At 38.4% G+C, this 20,518-nt stretch overlaps 1 protein-coding gene across 2 annotated transcripts in view; it reads right to left on the bottom strand.

The window, feature by feature from the left end:
• Window positions 1-20,518, bottom strand: part of KIF16B (kinesin family member 16B) — a 243,748-nt gene that overhangs the window by 38,116 nt on the left and 185,114 nt on the right. For both annotated transcript variants that reach the window (XM_073339553.2, XM_073339554.2), the window contains 2 exons: window positions 17,347-17,469; window positions 7,824-7,913 (listed from right to left, as the gene is read on the bottom strand). In XM_073339553.2, the coding sequence (XP_073195654.1) occupies window positions 7,824-7,913; window positions 17,347-17,469 (213 nt within the window). The remainder of the gene's footprint in view (window positions 1-7,823; window positions 7,914-17,346; window positions 17,470-20,518) is intronic.

The raw sequence follows: 20,518 nt of genomic DNA, 5'->3' as shown, positions 1-20,518 counted from the left end.
TGTTTAAGTAATTTAAGCATTGTGTTTTAAGCCTCGTTTACACAGTACATCAAAATAATCCAAAATCTACACTGGTGCATACAAAACACACATGCTGCATATGCCTGCACAGTATGTATTTACTGATACCAGTAATTTACACGCTACAATGGCAAAACCAGCAGAGTTTCGGTCTCAATAGCTCTGAAGCAAGGAGCTTTTAAGTTCTGCTGGCACAGCAATTTATAAAATCCAGAAGCTCATTAGCTGTATGGCAATGGGCTTAAAAGCTCCGCAAGTAAGTAGCACAAGACTATTTCTCTCCTCACCCTTTTTCTGCTTAAATAATCCCAGGAGATTAAATACAAAAAGCTGTGTTAATGAAACTACAGCTGCACAGTTAAAAATTGGAAAGTCAGGAAATGGAATATTTAAGGTTCCAAAAGAAACAGGGGCAAAAGGATTTTGAAAAACCCAGAAGAGTTTAAATAGGTGTTTAGTATTTTCCCCTTACAAAAGCTGAATTGATCGACCAAGTCCCCTCAGCCCCGGACAATGGGAAAGTAAAGGGCCTGGAGAGAGATGGGGTCAGCCTCCAACTTTTGAGCATGTGCTCACATTCCCGCCACTCCCAAAGTGTGTGTGCCCCACCTCCCAGTGTAACATCCCTTGCTTTTTGGTCAAGATCACTTTGATGGGGTGTTCCCCCCAGACAGGGCCTGGAAGACTTAAGATGGCTAACTGGGCCAATTAACTGCCCAGGCTGCACCTGGAGAAGGAGACAGGAAGCAGGGTATTAAGTAGAACAGGTTAAGCTGAGCAGGAACAGGCAGGGCCTATATAAACCAGAAAGATGGCCACAGAAGGGGCTGGAGGGAAGGAGTCTTCAGCCGCTCCCTAGAAGAAGGGAGGGGTATCTGGGGCTACCGGCAGGTAGCCTACAGTTACTCCCTGGGAGGAGGGAGTGTGGCTTAGCAAGCCAAGAGAAGGGAGAGAACCAGAGAAGTAGGCAAGGCTCAGGGGAAAGAGCAGAGAGGTATGGAGTAGGTCAAACATTGGCTGTCAATGAGAGGGCCCCTGAGTTGGGACCTAGAGAAGAGGGTGGGCCCAGGTCCCGCTACCAGCCACTGACAAAGTGGCACTGGTGAGCAGGCAAGAAGGAAGACCTCCTGAGCCCATTTACCAAGAAGGGCTATGATACCCAGGAAGGGTGGTGAACACATATGGTGACCTGGCTGGAGGGCCGAGTCATGAAAAGGAGACTGCAGTTCTTGGCGTGAGAGGGGTCCACAGGGCGAGGGGACAATGGGAGAGATGCAGCGGAGGGTGTAACACCTGGCTGGAGCTAATCCTCAGGATGACCAGCAGGAAGTGCCACCAGCAGTGAATGAACCCTGTGACAATCACCATAAGTGTACACGGCACTTTACAACACAAGAGAGTTCCCGCCCGGGTGAACTAACAATGTCAGTTAACAAAAGCAGAGGATACATAATGACAGCTTAGGAAGACGAAGATGAAAACAATAAAATCATATTGTTGCTTGAGTGAGTAGTTCATGCATCCTCAGGCTTATTTATTATATTTTCATATTATCATTAATATGATCATTTATACACCTCCCTGAAAAAGTTTTGAGAAGGGCCTTACAACCCTCTTCAAGGATACTTAGGAAAAAACTATTATTTTTATAAGTTAATATCAAAGGCTTAAATAAAGCTAGGTGTTTATGTATAATGTGTGGTTAAAAAAAAGTGGAGGGGGCTTCACTAGTACACTAAATGCTTTAGGGGAACAACTTATGGGAATAATAATTTCATAGTGTGTAGAGTCTCAATTTAATATGAATAAAATCATTTGGCAGTTTATATCCCAGCACGCCAAGAAAAAAAAAGTTCTACATCTGTGCATCAGTACCTCTGAGCTCTTTCAGAAACATTTTCTGCTCTGAGTCAGAAATAATTCGTATAATCATAGCAAACAAGTAGAGAAAGGCCTATTAACAACCACAGTTGGCAATAACCTTAGATCCCGTCAAACAATAACACAATAATCTGTCAAACAAAGGCTTCTGATAAGTGGAGGTCATTGACCTCAGAAATGAAGAGGTGGTATCCCAGGAACATACAACTATTATTCACACTACCGAAAGTGTCTTTCCTCTGAAAGGCTAGATTGACCATTATTGCAGAAACACTTTCCTGGAGGTTATAAAATGCAATCTTTATTGTTTGAGACATAATGCAATTTGAAATTCCATAGCCTCTATAGAGTATCACTGCAATAATGGTTCCCAGTTCCAATTACCCAGGGTTCAGTACACTTATTCATGGAATGTTCTCTGTAGTACATCCCAGCCAATTCACGTGCCTGGACTGATTAAAGGGATCACATGCTATGCAGACCTCTCCTGAAGGCAGAAGTTTATGCTATGCACTCTGCTCCTTCAACCTGGATATTCTGTAGCCAATCAGTTATGCAAAAGTATAAAGACAAGCTGGGTGGGGAGGAAGGTGCAGAGGGGAAGGGTTAGCTTAATCACTGCACAAAATCCTTTGAAAATAAATATAAGTGCATGCATATGCTCAGCTACTGCACGTTAGAAGATGAAACTATAAAAATATTGTAGGGAATAACAGTTCCCAACTTCCAAGTGAAGAAACAACATGGGACCATATAAATATAAAATTGATGTGTCTTTTATAATTTTTTTTTTTTTTTTTTTTTTTACAAGCACCAAGGTAAAAGTAAGTAGCTTCAGTAGTGGAGTGCTCTTGCCTGCATGCCTCATGTCCTCCTATTTTAATTAAAAAGGTATTTAATATTTTTAATGGAACCTGCATATTTTTAAAGACACATTAGCAAGAATAAGAAATCCTTCAATTCAACCATCGAGTGCTTCCCTCAGTAATGTTTAGAGGAACACTGAGCAAAAAAGACCCAGAGGAAGATTGACAGTAGGCTGGCCTTCACTACAGGAAGATCAATGCTGCTGCAATTGATGCAGTGGGGGTCGATTTAGTGGGTCTAGTGAAGACCCGCTAAATCGACCGCAGAGCGCACTCCGGTCAACCCTGGTACTCCAGCTCCCCGAGAAGATTAAGGTAAGTTGACCAGAGAGCGTCTCCCATTGATGCAGCACAGTGAAGACACTGGGGTAAGTTGACCTAAGCTACATCCACTCCAGCTGTGTTATTCACATAGCTGGAGTAGCATAACTTAGGCTGACTAACCCTGGCAGTGAAAACAAGCCCAGTGTCCCTCCTCGACCGAAGCCTACATTGATAACCATAGGCCAGATCATGCCAGTACATAGGGACATAAGAGGGAGAAAAGACCCCCCAACCTGGATGCTGATAAATGGACACCCAGACCTTGAGTTCAGGCATGAGAGATAAACAGGGACTTACTACTTGTCCTTCTGTGCTCACATCCCACCCACCTGTTTTTTGGGCACCAGACAGGGAGTAACCCAAATGTGACGGTCAGTTTTGCCATAAAAGGGTGATTACTACACCAGCAATCTGCCTGTCTGAAGCAAGGTGGGGAGCAGGGAAGGAATCTTTTCCTGCACTACCCTCTACTTGGGGAAAATTGTAAAACTATGATTTGGCACTACATTAAAAGGGCTGCTTTAAAAAAAAAAGAGAAAGAATTCAGCTCTAAAAGTTCTTGCTTCTCAACTAAGGTTGTCAGGCTTCTTCATTGAAAAAAAAACAAAAAAAACCCCAGAACACTTTAATTACAAGTGTTGCTATAGCTGAAAGGCACGTATTGTCTGGACTAAAAAGTCCAAAGGTAATTAAAGAATCAATGTAAGAAAAAATCCTGAGACTATCTACGACTATTGCGCACACTTTATACAATACACACGGTTAACACCAAAGTACAGTATTGTCTGTAGCACATAAAAATGTCACACTGGTGCATGCCACTTTGGTCTTTTAAAATTTCTCTGCAATGCATTTCAATTAGTTAAATTCAATCAGTTATCAAAATCTATTTATTAATCTGATTTTAAACGTGCTGCTAAGTAAAATAATTTACTGCACATTTGGAGACTGTAGGACATGAAGTAGTTCTTCTTTCTGAAATGTTAGACATTCTACCTTTCCAATAAATCAGTTTTTCAGTACATTCCTTTCGGGAATTCACTGGCAGTAACACAAACTGCAAGATCGGCAAATTATTAAAATACTGATGTAGTAATTCAAGTGCAGCAACCAATGAGTTGTAAAGTTCACTTCCAAAAGCAGGGCACTGTATACATTAAACATGTACACAATATTTTCTGTTTATAATAAATAATTTGGAGTTGGAAGGTGAACTACATGAAATAATTCAACTCAAATAGATTTTTATGCAGCTGCTTTTCGGAACTGAATTTATTTGGAATAATTCAGGGATATAACTTTTCCAAATTTTAAATTTATGCACTTGTTTAATAATTCAGTGACAACTTATATCAGAAAGGGACCAACAGAAATGTCTGGGTGATTTTCAATTAGTTAAACAGAGATAGCTCCTTTACATGTTGCAAATTACGTTTAAAAGTAGTACAATTCAAAAGGTATTTTAAATAAAGGTAAAATATTGGAGGCCATACAGAACTCACCTATTTAATGTAAGTATTGCTATTCCTTGGCGGGGCGGGGGGGAGAACACAAAACAAAACCCTCCCCCCAAAAAATAAAAAAATCCCACACTCCACCCTGCTTGCCTCATGTTCATTGTGATTTAGTAAGCAGGTTTCTTTTCTGTTATCCCCCACCCCCGACTTCCTTAAATAAGCATGTTTCACAAAAGAGAGACAGCACAGTTTGTGGACATACTGATAACTAGAAATCAAGTGTAGATGTTATCAAACACCTCTTTTCCCATAAATTGGTCACTTATTATTTGTAGTGCTGAAAGTTGCAAGATAGAATTGGGTCCCCACCGTGTCAGGTGCTGTAAAACACACACACACACACACACACACACACACACACACACACACACACGATGACATGGTCACTGCCCCAAGGTATGTTAACATCTAGAAATTATCTATGGCTATATACAAATGGAAACAACCTGTCACTTTGGTAACTAAATAAGTACTAAAAAGACCATAGTGATCAAAGTTATAGTGTCATTGTTTAGAAATAAATGTGATTATACATTCTCTCTTAAATATAATATATTTTAAACCAAAAATTATTACTATGCTGTTTTAAGAAAGTATCTCATATTTTACGAAAATATAATGTACCATGAGATATGGCAATGACTAATACACTGTGGCTGATAGACAGTGAAAATAGTTAAGAAGGGAACTTGTATGTCAGTTTATATTATCATCATCCACATGGTTAAACAAGTATTTCATTAATAAAACAACCTTAGACCAGTCCCAAAAATTTTACTAGCCATGTGTATCAAAATGGAAAGTCTGTCAACAACAAACCAGCATCGAGTATATTGATCTTATAAGTATGATGAAGGGAAGGGGCTAGAGAAAAGAGGAAAATTGCTTTCTATTTCAAACATATATTCTCCAGAGGAGAATAATTACTTACGTGTAATTATTGTTCTTTGACGATATATAGATGTACTACAGCTCAATACTGGTAGGCAACTAGCTCAATGCTGGTAGGAAACTCTAGTTCTAAGCGGCAAGCTCCAGTAGGGGGCATCACTTGCCAACCCTGTAGTGGAGTTGCAATGACACCTAGAGCTTCCAATTATCACTGCATTTGAAGCAAAAAGGGGAAATTTGTGAAATTTGGAAAAATAATAATTAAAGGATTATAGAACGTTCCACTCTGAGGGTGGTCAATCTGGTTATATCTCATCAGATAACATAGTTAATGTTATCTCCTATCCAAAGATGCATGTTGTAATAGATTCCTACTCTAAGTGCTATCTTACAAAAATACATAAGTACACCACACAAAGATATTGCAACAGACAGTAAAAGACATACTGCAAGGAAAAACATACGTTAAATTACATTTAAAATATAGGGGAGAGAGGGAGCTAAGATATCTTAAAAATATGTACCGCAAAATTAGGCGGTGGCAAGAGAAATAAGTTCTGTAACACCAGCAAGCCTGACTTCGATTTTTGCTCAGGCAGTGATCAAACAATAATGCTTCATGAGATGTGGAGCAAATGCCATTTGCTGCTCTGCAAATATTCTAGAGTGTATTCAAAAAGGGCACAATAATACTCCGTGACACAAGGGGCTTTTCAGAGCAACAGGCTCTTCCTGAATCTGGTAATTATATATTGCAGAGAAGATAGTCTCCCTTCAACAGCTACGGAATGTAATGTCAGGGAAGAGGTCTGTAACCCAGACTCAGATGATAAGTATTCAAGCATGGGGTTTGTTTTTGGAGGAAGGCAGGAGGTGCATGCAGATGGCTCTCCATAGGTAAATTTTCTGAGCAGCTAAAAGGATTTATCACACCAAACCTCGCACCTCTGCTCTCTCATGAGCTATGCCGGGACATTGGGGATCCCAGGCTGGGATCTAGATGGGGAATCTGGTTTGGTGTGGTGAGGTGAGATACGACAGGACTCAGTCTAATGGAACTTGACACTGCTATCAATAACAGGGCTGACAACCGCATTTGTATCAGGCAACAGGATGTCGTTAGATTGTCCAAACAGCTTCCTCACCTGAGTTTGTTCAGAACCTTTGCTACTAGAAATACCAAAGAAAGTCAATGCATTGGAGTCAATGCATAAAATCAGGTATATGAGTTGAGAGTAGAGCGGTTTGGAAAATTTTGGATGGAACTTTTTTTTGTTGGAAAATTCTGATTTGTCAAAAGTGATATTTCTGCTAAACTTTTCAAGCTCAACAAAATTTCATTTAGAAATTGAAAAACAGCATTCTGATAAGGTTAAACGGGAATATTTTGACTTTGTTTTGAAATGAATTTTCATTTCAACTATTTTAATTCTATATTCTACAATGTAGTATAAAATGAGTCAAAACTAGAAACAATGTTGGGTTTTAGGAATTACATTTTTGGGAAATTTCAGTTGGGAGAGGGAGGAACAATTTTTTTTTAATTATGGAAATTCCTGCAAAATGGAAAATTTGTGTTTCTCTCCAGGTCTATTTTAGACTTTTGACCTCAAACCCTTCCAAATTGCTTAGGTTCTTCTATTTATAGGAAATGCCAGGAGAGGGAAGGAGAACATCTCAGGGCCTGGCAAGCCCACAGTAATTTCTATTGCATGGTCACTCTGAAATATACCAGACATGTCTGCCTGTGATGTGCCTCACACAAGAATACTTCTTGAAGCTGCTGGGATGTTTTTTCTACGACATCCAAGGAAGAGAGGGTAATGAGGCGGCAAAAAAATTCAAAAATCAAATGTTAAGAGTGAAGACTAGAATGTTATAACGCACACTGCGGTGAACTAAGACATTACCCCTCAACAAAAGCTCAATACGCAAAACCTCTGAGGTGTCCAGACGGAACAATCTTATATTTTATAGCAACCTGCAAGGAACTATTATAAAAGGATAACTAAGGAACAGAAGAAATTGTCGAGATGACTCAATGAGACAACAGGTATGTTGCAGTCAGCTGCAGGGACCAAGTCCAGTCAGCCCTAAGAAAGAAATTAATGGTTAGAGGCAACACACTGTTGACAATGCAATGATTATCTTGCTGGACCCAGTGACTTTGGAACCTCAAACTACTGCAGGAGCCTGTGAGTCCTATGCAAGAAGCACAGATCTGAGAATAAGGATCTTAGACAGCATATATATTTTGAAAGCATCTTTCTTTTCAAGCCTCACTTCCACTCTATCCCTCAAAAGAAGCTTCTGAGTGACTTACCTCTGGGTATTTTAACTTTAAAGTTTTATGCATTTCTCGAAAACGACTGTACCGCCTGAATACTGTCCAGATCTCATCCAGGACTGTTACCTATTCACCAGAAAACAAAAACAACAAAAAAAACAGTTTGTCATTAAAAAGAATGCAGCAAACAGAGCTGCTATATAAAGCAGGCAACATTAGTTCCCATACGTAACACCACATATTTTGATAAGTTTACTTAATTTTTCTGTTGTTATGGAGGCAGAATGTATTGGGGGGGAAAAGCACAACTGGCTTTTGACAAAATTATTTGCTTGATTTCACAGACAAGAAATCTTTAACCATATTTATTCAGTGACAGAGACTGAACACTTTTATTGCATATTCTAGAGTGGCTTCACAAATCTGTATGCATGTGAAAATACTCAAAACCTTCCACTGTGTAGTTATGGTGCCTTTAGATACCAACATTATTATTTAAAATAATGAATGGGATAATCCATTACACCATAGCACACAGCACTGGTTTTGTGTTGCTATACATATATATATTACGCACATTCACATTGTAAATTATTGCATGAGAGTGTATTTAACATTTGTAAAAGGTACATTGTAACAGTCCTGTAATTTTCTAGGTTTCAATTGAAAATATTTCTTCAAAATGCAATATATGCACCCTTACTCACATGGGTGTGCATCTTACTCGTAAGAGTAGTTTCACATACGCCAACAGGATTATTCCTTGAGTAGGTACTTATCAATGTCACTAAAGGTGGCACAACCTATCCTAAGAGATTGGGAAAACCCGAACTCCTTGCTTCAACTGAGAAATTATTTGACATAAAGTAAGTTTTTCATTCTCTGAAATTAGTAGAAATGATCACAATTCCGAAGTCTTAACATATATACATACCTGGTATTAAATTAAATAGATTAACCTGGTTAACAAGAGGTATAGCACTTGAACTTCCGATGTTATGGATCGAGGGCAAAGATAAACACGTCAACAAAATTTATTCCAGAAAGAACTGGGTTTGGCTTTTAACCCCAAAGTAAATCTAAAATAACTACTGTTCACTATTGATCATATAGTGTAGTTAGAGCACTGGAGAAAAGCAGACAAGATGGAATAATAGGGGAGGGGGAAAAGAACTTGGAACAGCAAAACCAGAAGGAGCTTGTTATGAGTTCCTTATTTGGTCACAGCTAACTCATTAATACCATATGAATTATGACCTTCTCATTCCCTCTTGATGTGCATACAACAGTGGAATTACATAGTGACAACATTTTGCAAAAGAAAAAATAAATGTGCATTGTGTAACATAGGAACTAGAAAAAATACGGGCATGTAACAAATTGATCTCAAGATATTCAGTTCTCTTTTTAACATCGTTGAGAATGTGAGTTTTCTACTACTTTAAGTCCTTAATAAGCAAATTCATTACCATTCCCTTCTTTGAAAGTTATTTTTTTTATAAAAAAATTGATCACAAATATGATCAAATGCTACTTAAACATAATAAAAATTTCTGCATGACACACTGCATTTCCTTATAAATACTTCATACCCAATTGCATCTCACAATTTTTTTTATAATGATTATAATAATAAAATGTCTTAAGGATTTAAGAATCAGCTGAATGCATTTACAGTATATATTTATTTCAAACTGTAAACAGTGAATGAACAGTTTGCTGTACTAAAGAATGTTAATCTTTTAGACAAAATAGTTTATAATTTACCTAGATGATAACATCAGTCTCAGAATCTAAGCAAATGTTAGACTATAATAGGATGTCATTCACAATGCAAAAATGATACCGATGGTAATAATTAACTAATGTTTGAGCAGCTATAATTTTCAGGTCATTTCATTGTTTGTTTTAATTATATAAACAAACACGGATTATAAATTAACAGTAAAATTTCACTCTGGGCTGACACTCTTAAGCTTACAAGATCTCAGTCCAGAAATGACTTTTGCCCTTTTTCTAAGTTTCAGTGAAAAAAAATAATGTCTTAGCAGGCCCAAAACATTCACGGCCCTCTGGACCACACACTTGTGGAAGAGCACTGACGTCCATGTGCCAAAAATGCTTGTCAACGCATCTTGCTCTGCATCTGAGAACTGCATAAGTTCCAGGAAAGCAAAGAATTACTCAAATCAAACTGCCTCAAGAGGACTCCAAATCCCAATTATTATTTCGCACCTCCATCCTGTGAGACTTTACCAAAGCTTAATGACTCTATTATCTATATTGCTAGATGCTAGACTGGGTTGAGGTAAGTAGAAGGCAGTATTGAGAAGTTATGTTCCAAGGTTATTTTAAAAATGAAGGCATTACCTCCAACGGTCCTTTGGTGGATAGGGTCAGGGGGTTGCTCTAAGTCATATGGACCCTTTCTCCAGTGTCAATCCAGCAGCCAGAGAAAGTAAAAAACTTCAAACCATTGCTATTTTAACATTCTTCCTTGGTTAGCTGGTGTTCTGTCACCCAGGCAATGATACTCTCTCCACACCCTCAATACTGAGATTTTTAAGTGGCTCAATTTCAATGTTTGGCAAGATCCTAATATTCCCAAAAGCTCCATAATCCTACTGGATGTTAGGACAGGACAGACTCAGACTACACGCACAAAGGAAGGGTGGTTGCGGAAAACCTAATGTAACTTTCTATAGCCACTAAAGAGGGCCTGTTCCAACCAATGTAGTCAAAAGAGTAATTTACTTTTACGGGAGCTGGACTGCTCTAGTGAGAGCATAGCTTCCGTGGCTACACAGCCAAGAAAATCTGCAGAACTTCCCTAGAGCAGTAGCACGTAAAGTTAATTTGGGCTGGACTGGGCAGGTCATTTTTGTGCTGCTGCAGTTCAAAAATCAAATTTTATATCTGAAACATAGGGACTGTTAGTCCATATAGAGAGGCTATGGGTGAAACTCTCAAAAGGCTGACCTGCAGAATAGAATTTAGTTCCTAACTCAGAATGATGCTTTTTTAAAATTTTATGGCATATTCTGCCACAGTTTATTTTAAAACAATTTTATATCATCAGTGTTAGTATCTGTATACAGAGGATAATGCATTTTTCCATAACATTTTAAACACATTTTTAACAACATTGTGACACGCAGTGCAATACTAAATATGGATTTATGAGGAAAACAACAACTATTTTTGGAACCCTTGTAGTCTATCAAGTTAAATATATTTTTGACTTTATTACAAAAACTAATAAATTAATATTTAATTGAATAGTCTAAAACTGCAGTTTTAGTTCTGCTCTAGATTAAACAGGATTATTTCCTGCCTGAAAATTAGGTTTATGGAACGAGAATACGACAATGTGGACTGCTGAACTTTTCTTCTGCTTGGTGACAGAGGTAAACAGTCTAATCAACATTTTATGTTGATTTCCTATCGAGGCACTCAAAAGAAAACTGTAGTCATTGTCTTTTTTTTTTTTAAGACACAAAAACAACAGTGAAAAAAGTAATTTAAAAATGTGCCCTATCCTGAAGCCAACAGAAAGGGAGATAAAAAAGTAGGAGAAAGCGTAGCCTACTGAATTATTTTTGTGAAATTATAGTGCCGTTATTGTCACTGTGAAAATTAACAGTCCCTCAACTCACCAGATGTGCTCCTTGAAAATAACCTCTGCAAGCTCTATTTACAAAATTAAGTTATACTAATTTTACTCCTGTTAGCATAGCAGAACCAGATCAGTTATAGGTGAGTGAGCTGAATTCTTCTCTGGCTCATTTATCACCTGCAGAATTAAGTTTGATGCTATTTTACAATACTTAAAATATTGTAAGTATTCAATCACCCTTTAGGACTTTAAGTCTACAAGCAGCATCAGCCAAGAGGTCCAAATGGTATATAGTAAGTGAAGGAGTGTGAGGACGTTCCAAACGGCTACTCTGCAGATCTTTTCCTTGGAGAAAAATTCCATCTCCACCAATGACATTAACTATGGTGGGACAGGTGACTCGTTTGGCCTTCAAGTCAGTATGTTTTTGATCCAGTGATGGGAAAAGCTGAAAACCTTGTTTACATTTTTGTTTCTGCCACAATCTATGAACTCGGTATCTGAAGATCTAAAATTCAGTGGTCCTAAATTATATCTAGATTTACACAGATCTGTTTCTTGGAAGACATTTTTGACTAAAATATTGAGCAAAGAATTTAAAGGTGAACTGAGGATTTTAAAAAATATGTATTTATATTTTTGGATTTAAGAGGCTGTGAATGAGATATTTTCTCTAAAAAACAGATTAATGATCTCTTTCTGCCTCATACTAATCTTTAGAGTTTTCTTTTGGAGTCAGTGAAATCCATGCCTGGAGGAGTCAAAATTTTGAGGGAATCCAGTACACTCTGAGCCTGTGGATGAATTGTGACATCTGGCAGCTATCAGTGGCATTATATCCACCACAAACTTCCTCCTGGATGCAGGCCAATTGCCTGCCTCTAGAGTGGGCTTCCCTGCTGAACATCCATTGTGGCTTCTGGCCACAACCTATGGGCAGCACAACAACATGAGAGCAAGCATGGATTGAGAGCAAGTGACTCTTGCGTTCCAATCCCAGTCCCAATACAGACATGCTCTGAGGCTTTAGTCAAGTTATTTAAATAATCAACTACCTTCACTTATGTTAACATGGCTATTTGGGTTCTCTAAGGAATGCATACAAAACTGCCTGGCAGATGAGAGTTTATATGGAAAACTATCCATTGGCATGGTGTAGGAAAGATATTAATGTTAGTAACTACCACTAAACACCAGCATAAGTGCCTGGACTTCACCTCTCCTGTTGCAGAAGAGGCTGGTGCTGGCCTAAGGATTCTCTGTTTTATAGAAAATGAATCAATTCAATGTGGGGTCTCAAGTCTAGGATCTCCTGAAAATCATAAGGTAGGTCTTGTGCGCAATGGTTTCATCATGATGGACTAGAGTTAGCTAACTATGAGAGTGAAGGGACCATTTAAAAGGCCCACTCCAAAACACTAAGACTCACCTATGGATGGACAAGGTGCTAAGCCAACCTGCACTAGAAAATAACGTTTTGTCTTGATATACTACAGTTTAGCTAGAAGTGAACTTATTTAAGGACTGCCTACTAGATTGAAGGACTTATGAATATTTAGACTAAAGGTGCTGCCAAGATCCCCTGAATTGCTCACTCTTCTTTGTGATACCAGGGAAGGAATTTATCTATTTTGTGCCAGCAGAAGACGTTTTTTCACCTCATTTCTTGATTCTGTTTCTTCAAATTATGGTAATATCTAGGATGTGGCCACATACTAATTTAAGTATCTGCTGATAAAAATGTATGTTCCCAAAGATTCATGGATGCGGCTTGCTTATCTTTAGAAGTTCTCTGATAGTTCAACTTGTATCTGAGTCAGAGTTTGAGGGCTGTAAGGTGCAGGAAAGTCATAGTTTTGTGGTAGGAAAAGAGCAATAAAAGCTTGAGCAGTTTGTTGGGAGACCAACAGCAGAAGTAGGACTAGGGAAAAAAAATCTCACTCCGATAAAAGAGAAATTTAGATCTAAATTTGGGAGAAAGAAAAGACCCTCAGGTAATGAGTTATTTCAGCAGCTGGTAATCTTCCCTGGCCATGAGGGGCATCCATGAAATAAACAGGGTAGAACCTTCCTTTCCTTAACAGATTTATAGATTTTAAGACTAAAGGGAAGCATTACATCGTCTATGTATGTGGAAAAGACTATCTAGAAGAGGTTGAGAGAAAATTACCTCTCCCAAATCCTATCCTATAGTAACCCTAAACTATTAATAACCTTGGGACTTGACAGAATGTTTTCATTCTAGTAAGGAAGTAACTAAGCATCAACCTAACTTCACCTGATGGAGAATAGACTTTGAGGGACACCACTTGAGAGGCAGTCAATCTGGATTTAAAAATGCTATATCTGCCTAAAGAAAACAACTTTGGTGAAGAGACCTCACTCTCAATCTAGCAAACAGAGTTATCAGTAGGCTCAGGAACCCATAATCTAGGTTTTGAGGTTAAGACCATATTGACAGGATAATTAAGCATTCTTGAAACCTTCTACAGGGCAGTAAACTCTTGCCACTTTTGAATCTATAGTCGAGTCAAATGCAGTGTGTTTTCAGGAGTGAAAGTGAATCACCTTGTTCTATCTTTCGGTCTCAGAAATGAAACCGAGAGCCAGCCATCTGTAATGCTGGTTGTCCCCCCCATTTATTAGTCAACTATCAAGGTAGAGGAAGATGTGAATGTCAGCTTCCACCATAGCTAGTGCTTGCTTAATACCCTGGCCAAAATGATAGAGCTTTGCACTGGTAACAAACCCCTCCAAAGAAGATATGAAGGTAGTTCCTGAGAAATGACCTGGCAAATACGTGTAAGTTACTAAAGTAGAGCACCAAGTCAATCCTGTGAATTTAAAACGCTACAATTGAGACTAAGGTCACCATTCTGAACTTGCAATTAGAGATGCTGAGTAGTCATAAGACCAGAATGGAACACAGAAGCACAGGAATTGACATAATGAATCATATCAGTGCTCCATCTCATCTAATATGCTATCTCTAGCAATAGTCAGCATCAGACGCTTTAAAGAAAGATGCAAGAACCTGTATAGTGGACATATCTGAAGTAACCATCTCATTGAGGAAATTTCTTCCTAACCCCTCTCTCTTAATGGTTGGCTTATTCCCTAAAGCATAAGGCATCTTGCTCGTAATTTCGCCCCCACTCCTCTGAATTAGATATGGATGGTCTCATTATACCTTCAGGGATTTTGGTCTTCAAGAGTAGGAATCATTCAGTCAATAGGATATTTTTATGGAAGATAGTCTTGTAATTATGCTTCCATGAATCATAGAACTGGAAGGGACCTCGAGAGGTCATCTAGTCCAGTCCCCTGCGCCCATGGCAGGACTAATTATCTAGACCATACCTGACAAGTGTTTGTCTAACCTGCTCTTAAAAATCTCCAATGATGGAGATTCCACAACCTCCCTAAGCAATTTATTCCAGTGCTTAACCACCTTGACAGTTAGGAAGTTTTTCCTAATGTCCAATCTAAACCTCTGTTGCTGCAATTTAAGCCCATTGCTTCTTGTCTTATCCTCAGAGGTTAAGGAGAACCATTTTTATTCCTCCTCCTTGTAACACCCTTTTACATACTTGAAAACTGTTATGTCCCCTCTCAGTCTTCTCTTTTCCAGACTAAACAAACCCAATTTTTTCAAACTTCCCTCATAGATCATGTTTTCTAGACCTTTAATCATTTTTGTTGCTCTTCTCTGGACTCTTTCCAAGTTGTCCACATCTTTCCTGAAATGTGGTGCCCAGAATTGGACACAATACTCCAGTTGGGGCCTAATCAGAGGGGAATAGAGTCGGGGGCCCTGCAACCAGATTGCTGAATAAAGAGAGGGAACCCAGGAGCAGAGAAGTAGCAGCCTTCTAAGTCCCTGATGGAGTGGCAGTAGTAGGCTTATATTACAAGGACTGTGGGGTGGGGCTTGGAGCCTAATAGTCACTACAGGGAAAGCAGCTTGGGCAACAGCACGGCCTGGCCTCCAAGGAGAAAATAGACAATAAAAGAGAAACATGACTTGTGAAGACAGCAGAGAGAGTTAACTGCCTTGAATAAAGAAAGGCTGATGGATTATAAGGGATATCCCAGGTACTAACCTCTGAAGAGCCCTAACCAATTTCAGAGTTGCCACCTATGGTATTATGTTTATTACTGTAATTAAGCTGATAACAAAGGCATACAAGTATAACAATAATAGACTCCCATTCCCTGACACTGCTATGTCACCCTCTTCTATTGTTCTGACCTGTGAAAAAGCTGCAACTTGTTCCATTGTAGTTACTTGCAAGAGGGATTCTTGAAAAGGTAGAGGGAGTGGGATGATTTGGTATCATGAAGTCAAATATTTCCCCGAAGCCAATGGCTTATTGAGCTGATGTGGTTAAGACACTTCAGTTTCATAGCCAATGATACACAAGGAAGTGATGTGGCCAGCAGCAGGTCTGACCATCTTTGACCTAACCTGATGGATTAGGTACCAATTTTTCAGCTGGCAGAATGTGAACACAGCTCAGAAATTATCTGCATGTTGTAGTGAAAGCCCTTTAACCGGCGGTAGCTAATGAAAAACTAGGTCAGCAAGTTTGACACACAGTAGCTAAAGGCTGTCAATCCTCTTATCTCTGACCCCAGCAAATTGAGGTCTTCAGTCTGCGGAGATGTGTCACTCATACAAGGTTGTGCATGCTCTACCTTCACCAAGCATGTTTCCAGTCAGCTTTTCATGTTTTGCTTTGAAGAGAGACCGTCTCGATACCTGGGTTAGGAAGGAAAGGCAGTGTCCCTGTACTTACCCAACAAGGTTGAACACGAAAAATCTCAGGGAGAAACTAGGATGGAAGAGATAACATTGAGGGAGAAGGAGATGGGAATAGGAGAAATTAACAGAGTTTGAACATGGAGAAAATGGAGGGTGGAAGGAGAGGAGTAACATGGGGAGACCAGGGAGCAGATGGAACCTCAGAAAACATCTATAGCTTAATGCTGTGTTTGTTATTAGAGGAAAACATGACAAGTTTAATAACTTAATATGTCTAATAATTTTATATCAAATTGTATTGTGATTTAGCTGTGATTTAGTGATTTTCAAGTTAAAATTTAGCTTGAGTTATATTCTAATCTCAGCTACCCTACTGTCACTTCAATGTAGTTACCCCAAATTTACACTGGAGTAGTGAGATCAAGAGTCTGACCACTGAAGTTTTGTAGTTGTGCACATGATCCATTAGATGCTGTATGCAGACATCCCCACAGTATCCAGTAAAGTGTGCTGTTGAGTAAGAAAGTTTGTGACAATGGGGATTTTTAATAGAAAAAAACATAAAAGTGACAACCTTCAGAAAGAATATTTACAATGCTCCCTTGTCCCTGACAATGAGATATCAGTGATAGTTAAGATTACATATTTGAGCCTTTTTTTTTTTTTTTTTACACCAAGGATGACATCTTGCCCAAGACATGACACTCACCTTGAGTTTAAAAGGCTTGTTTTGCACAATTAGGGTGGAGTGATCATATCTCTCCTGCTAATAGACATGTCTGAAATCCAGAATGTTTTCTGCTGGAAAGACCTTCGGCAGCCAACACAATACATTTCCTTGGGGTAATCATGCAGATTTCTAATGTGTAACATTTTTTAAACTGGCAGTTTTCTTTCAGGTTGTCGTCTACTTCTCTTGGCTTCTGTACTGCTTGTGACATCATTGTGAGCAGCAGTCAACTCAGTCATAGCTACACACTTTATTACCAACTGCATTTCACAATGCAAGAATGTTTTCCACCTTTTGAACTTTGACGGCTGGGTAGAGCAATCTTATAACCACTTGCTTGTGAATCTTGGGCATTTTTACATTTTTCTGTCACTCAGTAATGGTATAACAACGCAGCATGAGTGCAAGAAATCCAAACATTAAAGAAAGGTAAGTGAAAAACACTTACCTTTATTTCAAACTCATAGTGTTCATCTTTTCCCTGCCCACAAAGGACATAGCGTGGAATGCTAATTTTAATTGGATCCTTTAGGTCATCTGGATTTGCTCCCAGAGAGCGACAGACCATCCGCTATCAAGTAGATATCAAATAAGAAGAACAAAGGAAGACCAGAATCACTACATGGAACATACTTCAGTTGGCTAGAAATAAGAAAATGCTCTTGGACAGAGAAGTAGAGAAAAGAGCATACAGGAGGCAAAGGTTATTTAGAAACATGAAGGGTTCTTTGAAAGAAAAATGGTAATCATCTTATTAATAAACCCTCACATTTCTTTTAGATATACATGAAAAAATTGTGATAAAGCCATTTCAATTGTTGTTTAATATTTGAAGGCATTTGCAGCTTAGAAGTAAAAAGCTAAAAAGGTAGCATTAAATCAGGGATCGGCAACCTTTGGCATGCGGCCCATCAGGGAAATCCGCTGGTGGGCTGGGACGGTTTGTTTACCTGCAGCATCCTCAGGTTCGGCTGATCGCAGCTCCCACTGGCCGTGGTTCGCCGTTCCAGGCCAATGGGGGCTGCAGGAAGCGGCGGCTAGCACATCACTTGGCCCACACCACTTCCCGCAGCCCCCATTGGCCTGGAACGGCGAACCGCGGCCAGTGGAAGCTGTAATTGGTTGAACCTGTGGATGCTGCAGGTAAACAAACCGTCCTGGCCCGTCAGCAGATTTCCCTGACCGGCTGCATGCCAAAGGTTGCCAATCCCTGCATTAAACTTTGTTTTGATCTTACTCGAAAATATAAATAAATGAATTAGGACTTTACAACCAGAAATTGACCTTGTTTTTTGTTTGTTTGTTTTAAATATCAGACCTATTAGCAGACATCATGCAAAGCTTGAGAGAATCTGGGCAATCCTACAAATATTTAAATCCTAAGGCATTTTATCATTCAATAAGGTACAGACAACACTTTAATCCATTGTCAAAACAGTTTCCTATCATATCTTTTAAGCCGCATCTGACTAACAGAAAAGTCAAATATGACAAATGTTTATGGTCTGGACAGCAAGGTGCTGGAGATTACAAACACCTTTACAGATAAGTCTACAATGGGAGTGCATTTCTTTGACTAAGAGCTAATAGGATCTGCAATTTAGCAATCTTGTATTTTCCAAAGTTGTGTCAAAAATTAAAATATTTTTGCAACTCAAGATTAACGTTTTGCAATGTTTGTGTCCAAAAGTGGCAAAAGCATTTGTAATGAATAAAGATATTAATTATGTGATTTCTGGTACCATTAAGTTCTCCATCTTTTTAGTGGAAAAAGTTTAGTTTGAAAAGCTTTGTAATTTCACTTTTATTTTAAAAAGCAATAGCACTGAGACAAATACAAGTTTATAATATAGATTTTAAAAACAGATTTAATTTTGCTGTCATATTCCATTTTTATACATAACGATGTTACCCAAGGACATCTATATAATCTAGATCAACGCTTTACTGATGACCACCTGAGACTCTGTGTTCCTTACTCCAGAGCAAGCCGACAAGCTATTTAGAGGTCTTATTTCTATGAAAAAATACTAAAACCCCAATTGAAAGTGTTATTTCCAATTTATTAACATCTGACATTTTACTGTATAGTAAATTGATCTCCAAAACCAAAATATCCTGTTTAATTTTTTAATATTTCTATACCACATATAAACAATGTCTTAAAGCAAAAAAGACAAGGTAATCTTCTGCTATTTTAGTAAGTGAAATCTATATTCGACATGTGTGGGACTGACAATCCTAGAAACCTAAGTAGAGCCACCACACTGCATAAGCTCCTACGCTTAAGTGCCCCAATTCTGACCAGCACTGACTATCTAGTGGTCTCTCCACTGCGACTGCACACAAGGTGTTTGTTGGTTTCAGTTGTGGTGATTTTTGTGCTGTGTACTTATATATAACAGGAACTGCACCAAGACTATCAACTCTTTCACATAGGCCTCTTTCTGTGGTATCTGTCCATAGATAACTTTTGGTTACTTACAGATTTACCTGGCTTGAACTGGCCACCGACAGCAAAAATCTCTCTCTCCTGTTACTAATCCAAATCTCAATCTTTTAAAATGTTATTAGAGCTGGAACTTTTTGCCACAATCTTTTTCCAATAGAAAATTAGGCTTTCATCTAAATGAAATTTTTCACAGAAAGCATCTGCTTTCTTGAAAACATTCATTTTTTCCATTTGAAAACTAAACTTGAAAAACAAAAGTTCTTGGTCAAAAGCTGAATATCTCAGAGGTTTTTGATTTCTAAAAAGAGGGGGGAAAGGTCTGATTTTTTTTGTTTAACACTAGTTAATATTTACCTTGAAAGGAAGAACAGTTCATTTCCCTGAGACTGACACTTTAGTTTAATCTCTCTCTAAAATAATACCACAAAAGTTACTCTCAGTAAGTTAAAAACAGTGACAGAGGGTGTTTATCATTTATTCATCTTTGTGGAAAATATACTGTTTCTACTGAGAATTTACATAGAAATTATAGTTTAGAAAAAGAAATAATATAGTACCAAACAAAATAAACTACAGTATTTGGCAAAGAACGTCCTAACAAATTAACAAAGCTTTGACAACCATCAATGTTTATCCAATAATATTTAAATTACAGTGGAATAAAAGGAGTTTCAGTGCAAGACTGTTCTGTGAAAAGCGTAGAATTTACATTGTCTTAGATTTGAAGACAAATAAGAGTATAGAAATTCTGTGGTGCATCTAACCAAATTCAGCCATATAGTAGAATTTTTCTATATAATCCAAAAAGTGTTACATACAGTATGTATAGTCACATACCAACCTTGATAACAGTAGTTCTCACACTTATTTACTTTTTAAGTCCCAATGAGACTCACTTGGAATGTATTCTCAGCATCAGTAAGGCCTTGTTTACACTACACAGTTTTGTTGGCAAAAGGCAGCTTTTGCTGATAAAACAGTAGAGATGTACACACTACAATGCTACTTTTGGTGGCAAAACTCTCCTATTTTGGCGACAAAATAAAACCACCTCAATGAGAGGCATAAAGCTTTTACGGCAAAGTAAAATTGACAAAGCATCAGTGTAGGTCGGGGTGGGCAAATTTTTTGGGTGTGGAAATTGCATGGTGGGCCATGAATGCTGACA

Source organism: Lepidochelys kempii, chromosome 3, assembly GCF_965140285.1.
Source record: "Lepidochelys kempii isolate rLepKem1 chromosome 3, rLepKem1.hap1, whole genome shotgun sequence".
NCBI classification, from domain to species: Eukaryota; Metazoa; Chordata; order Testudines; family Cheloniidae; genus Lepidochelys; species Lepidochelys kempii.
This window is presented reverse-complemented; position numbering and strand designations above follow the sequence as displayed.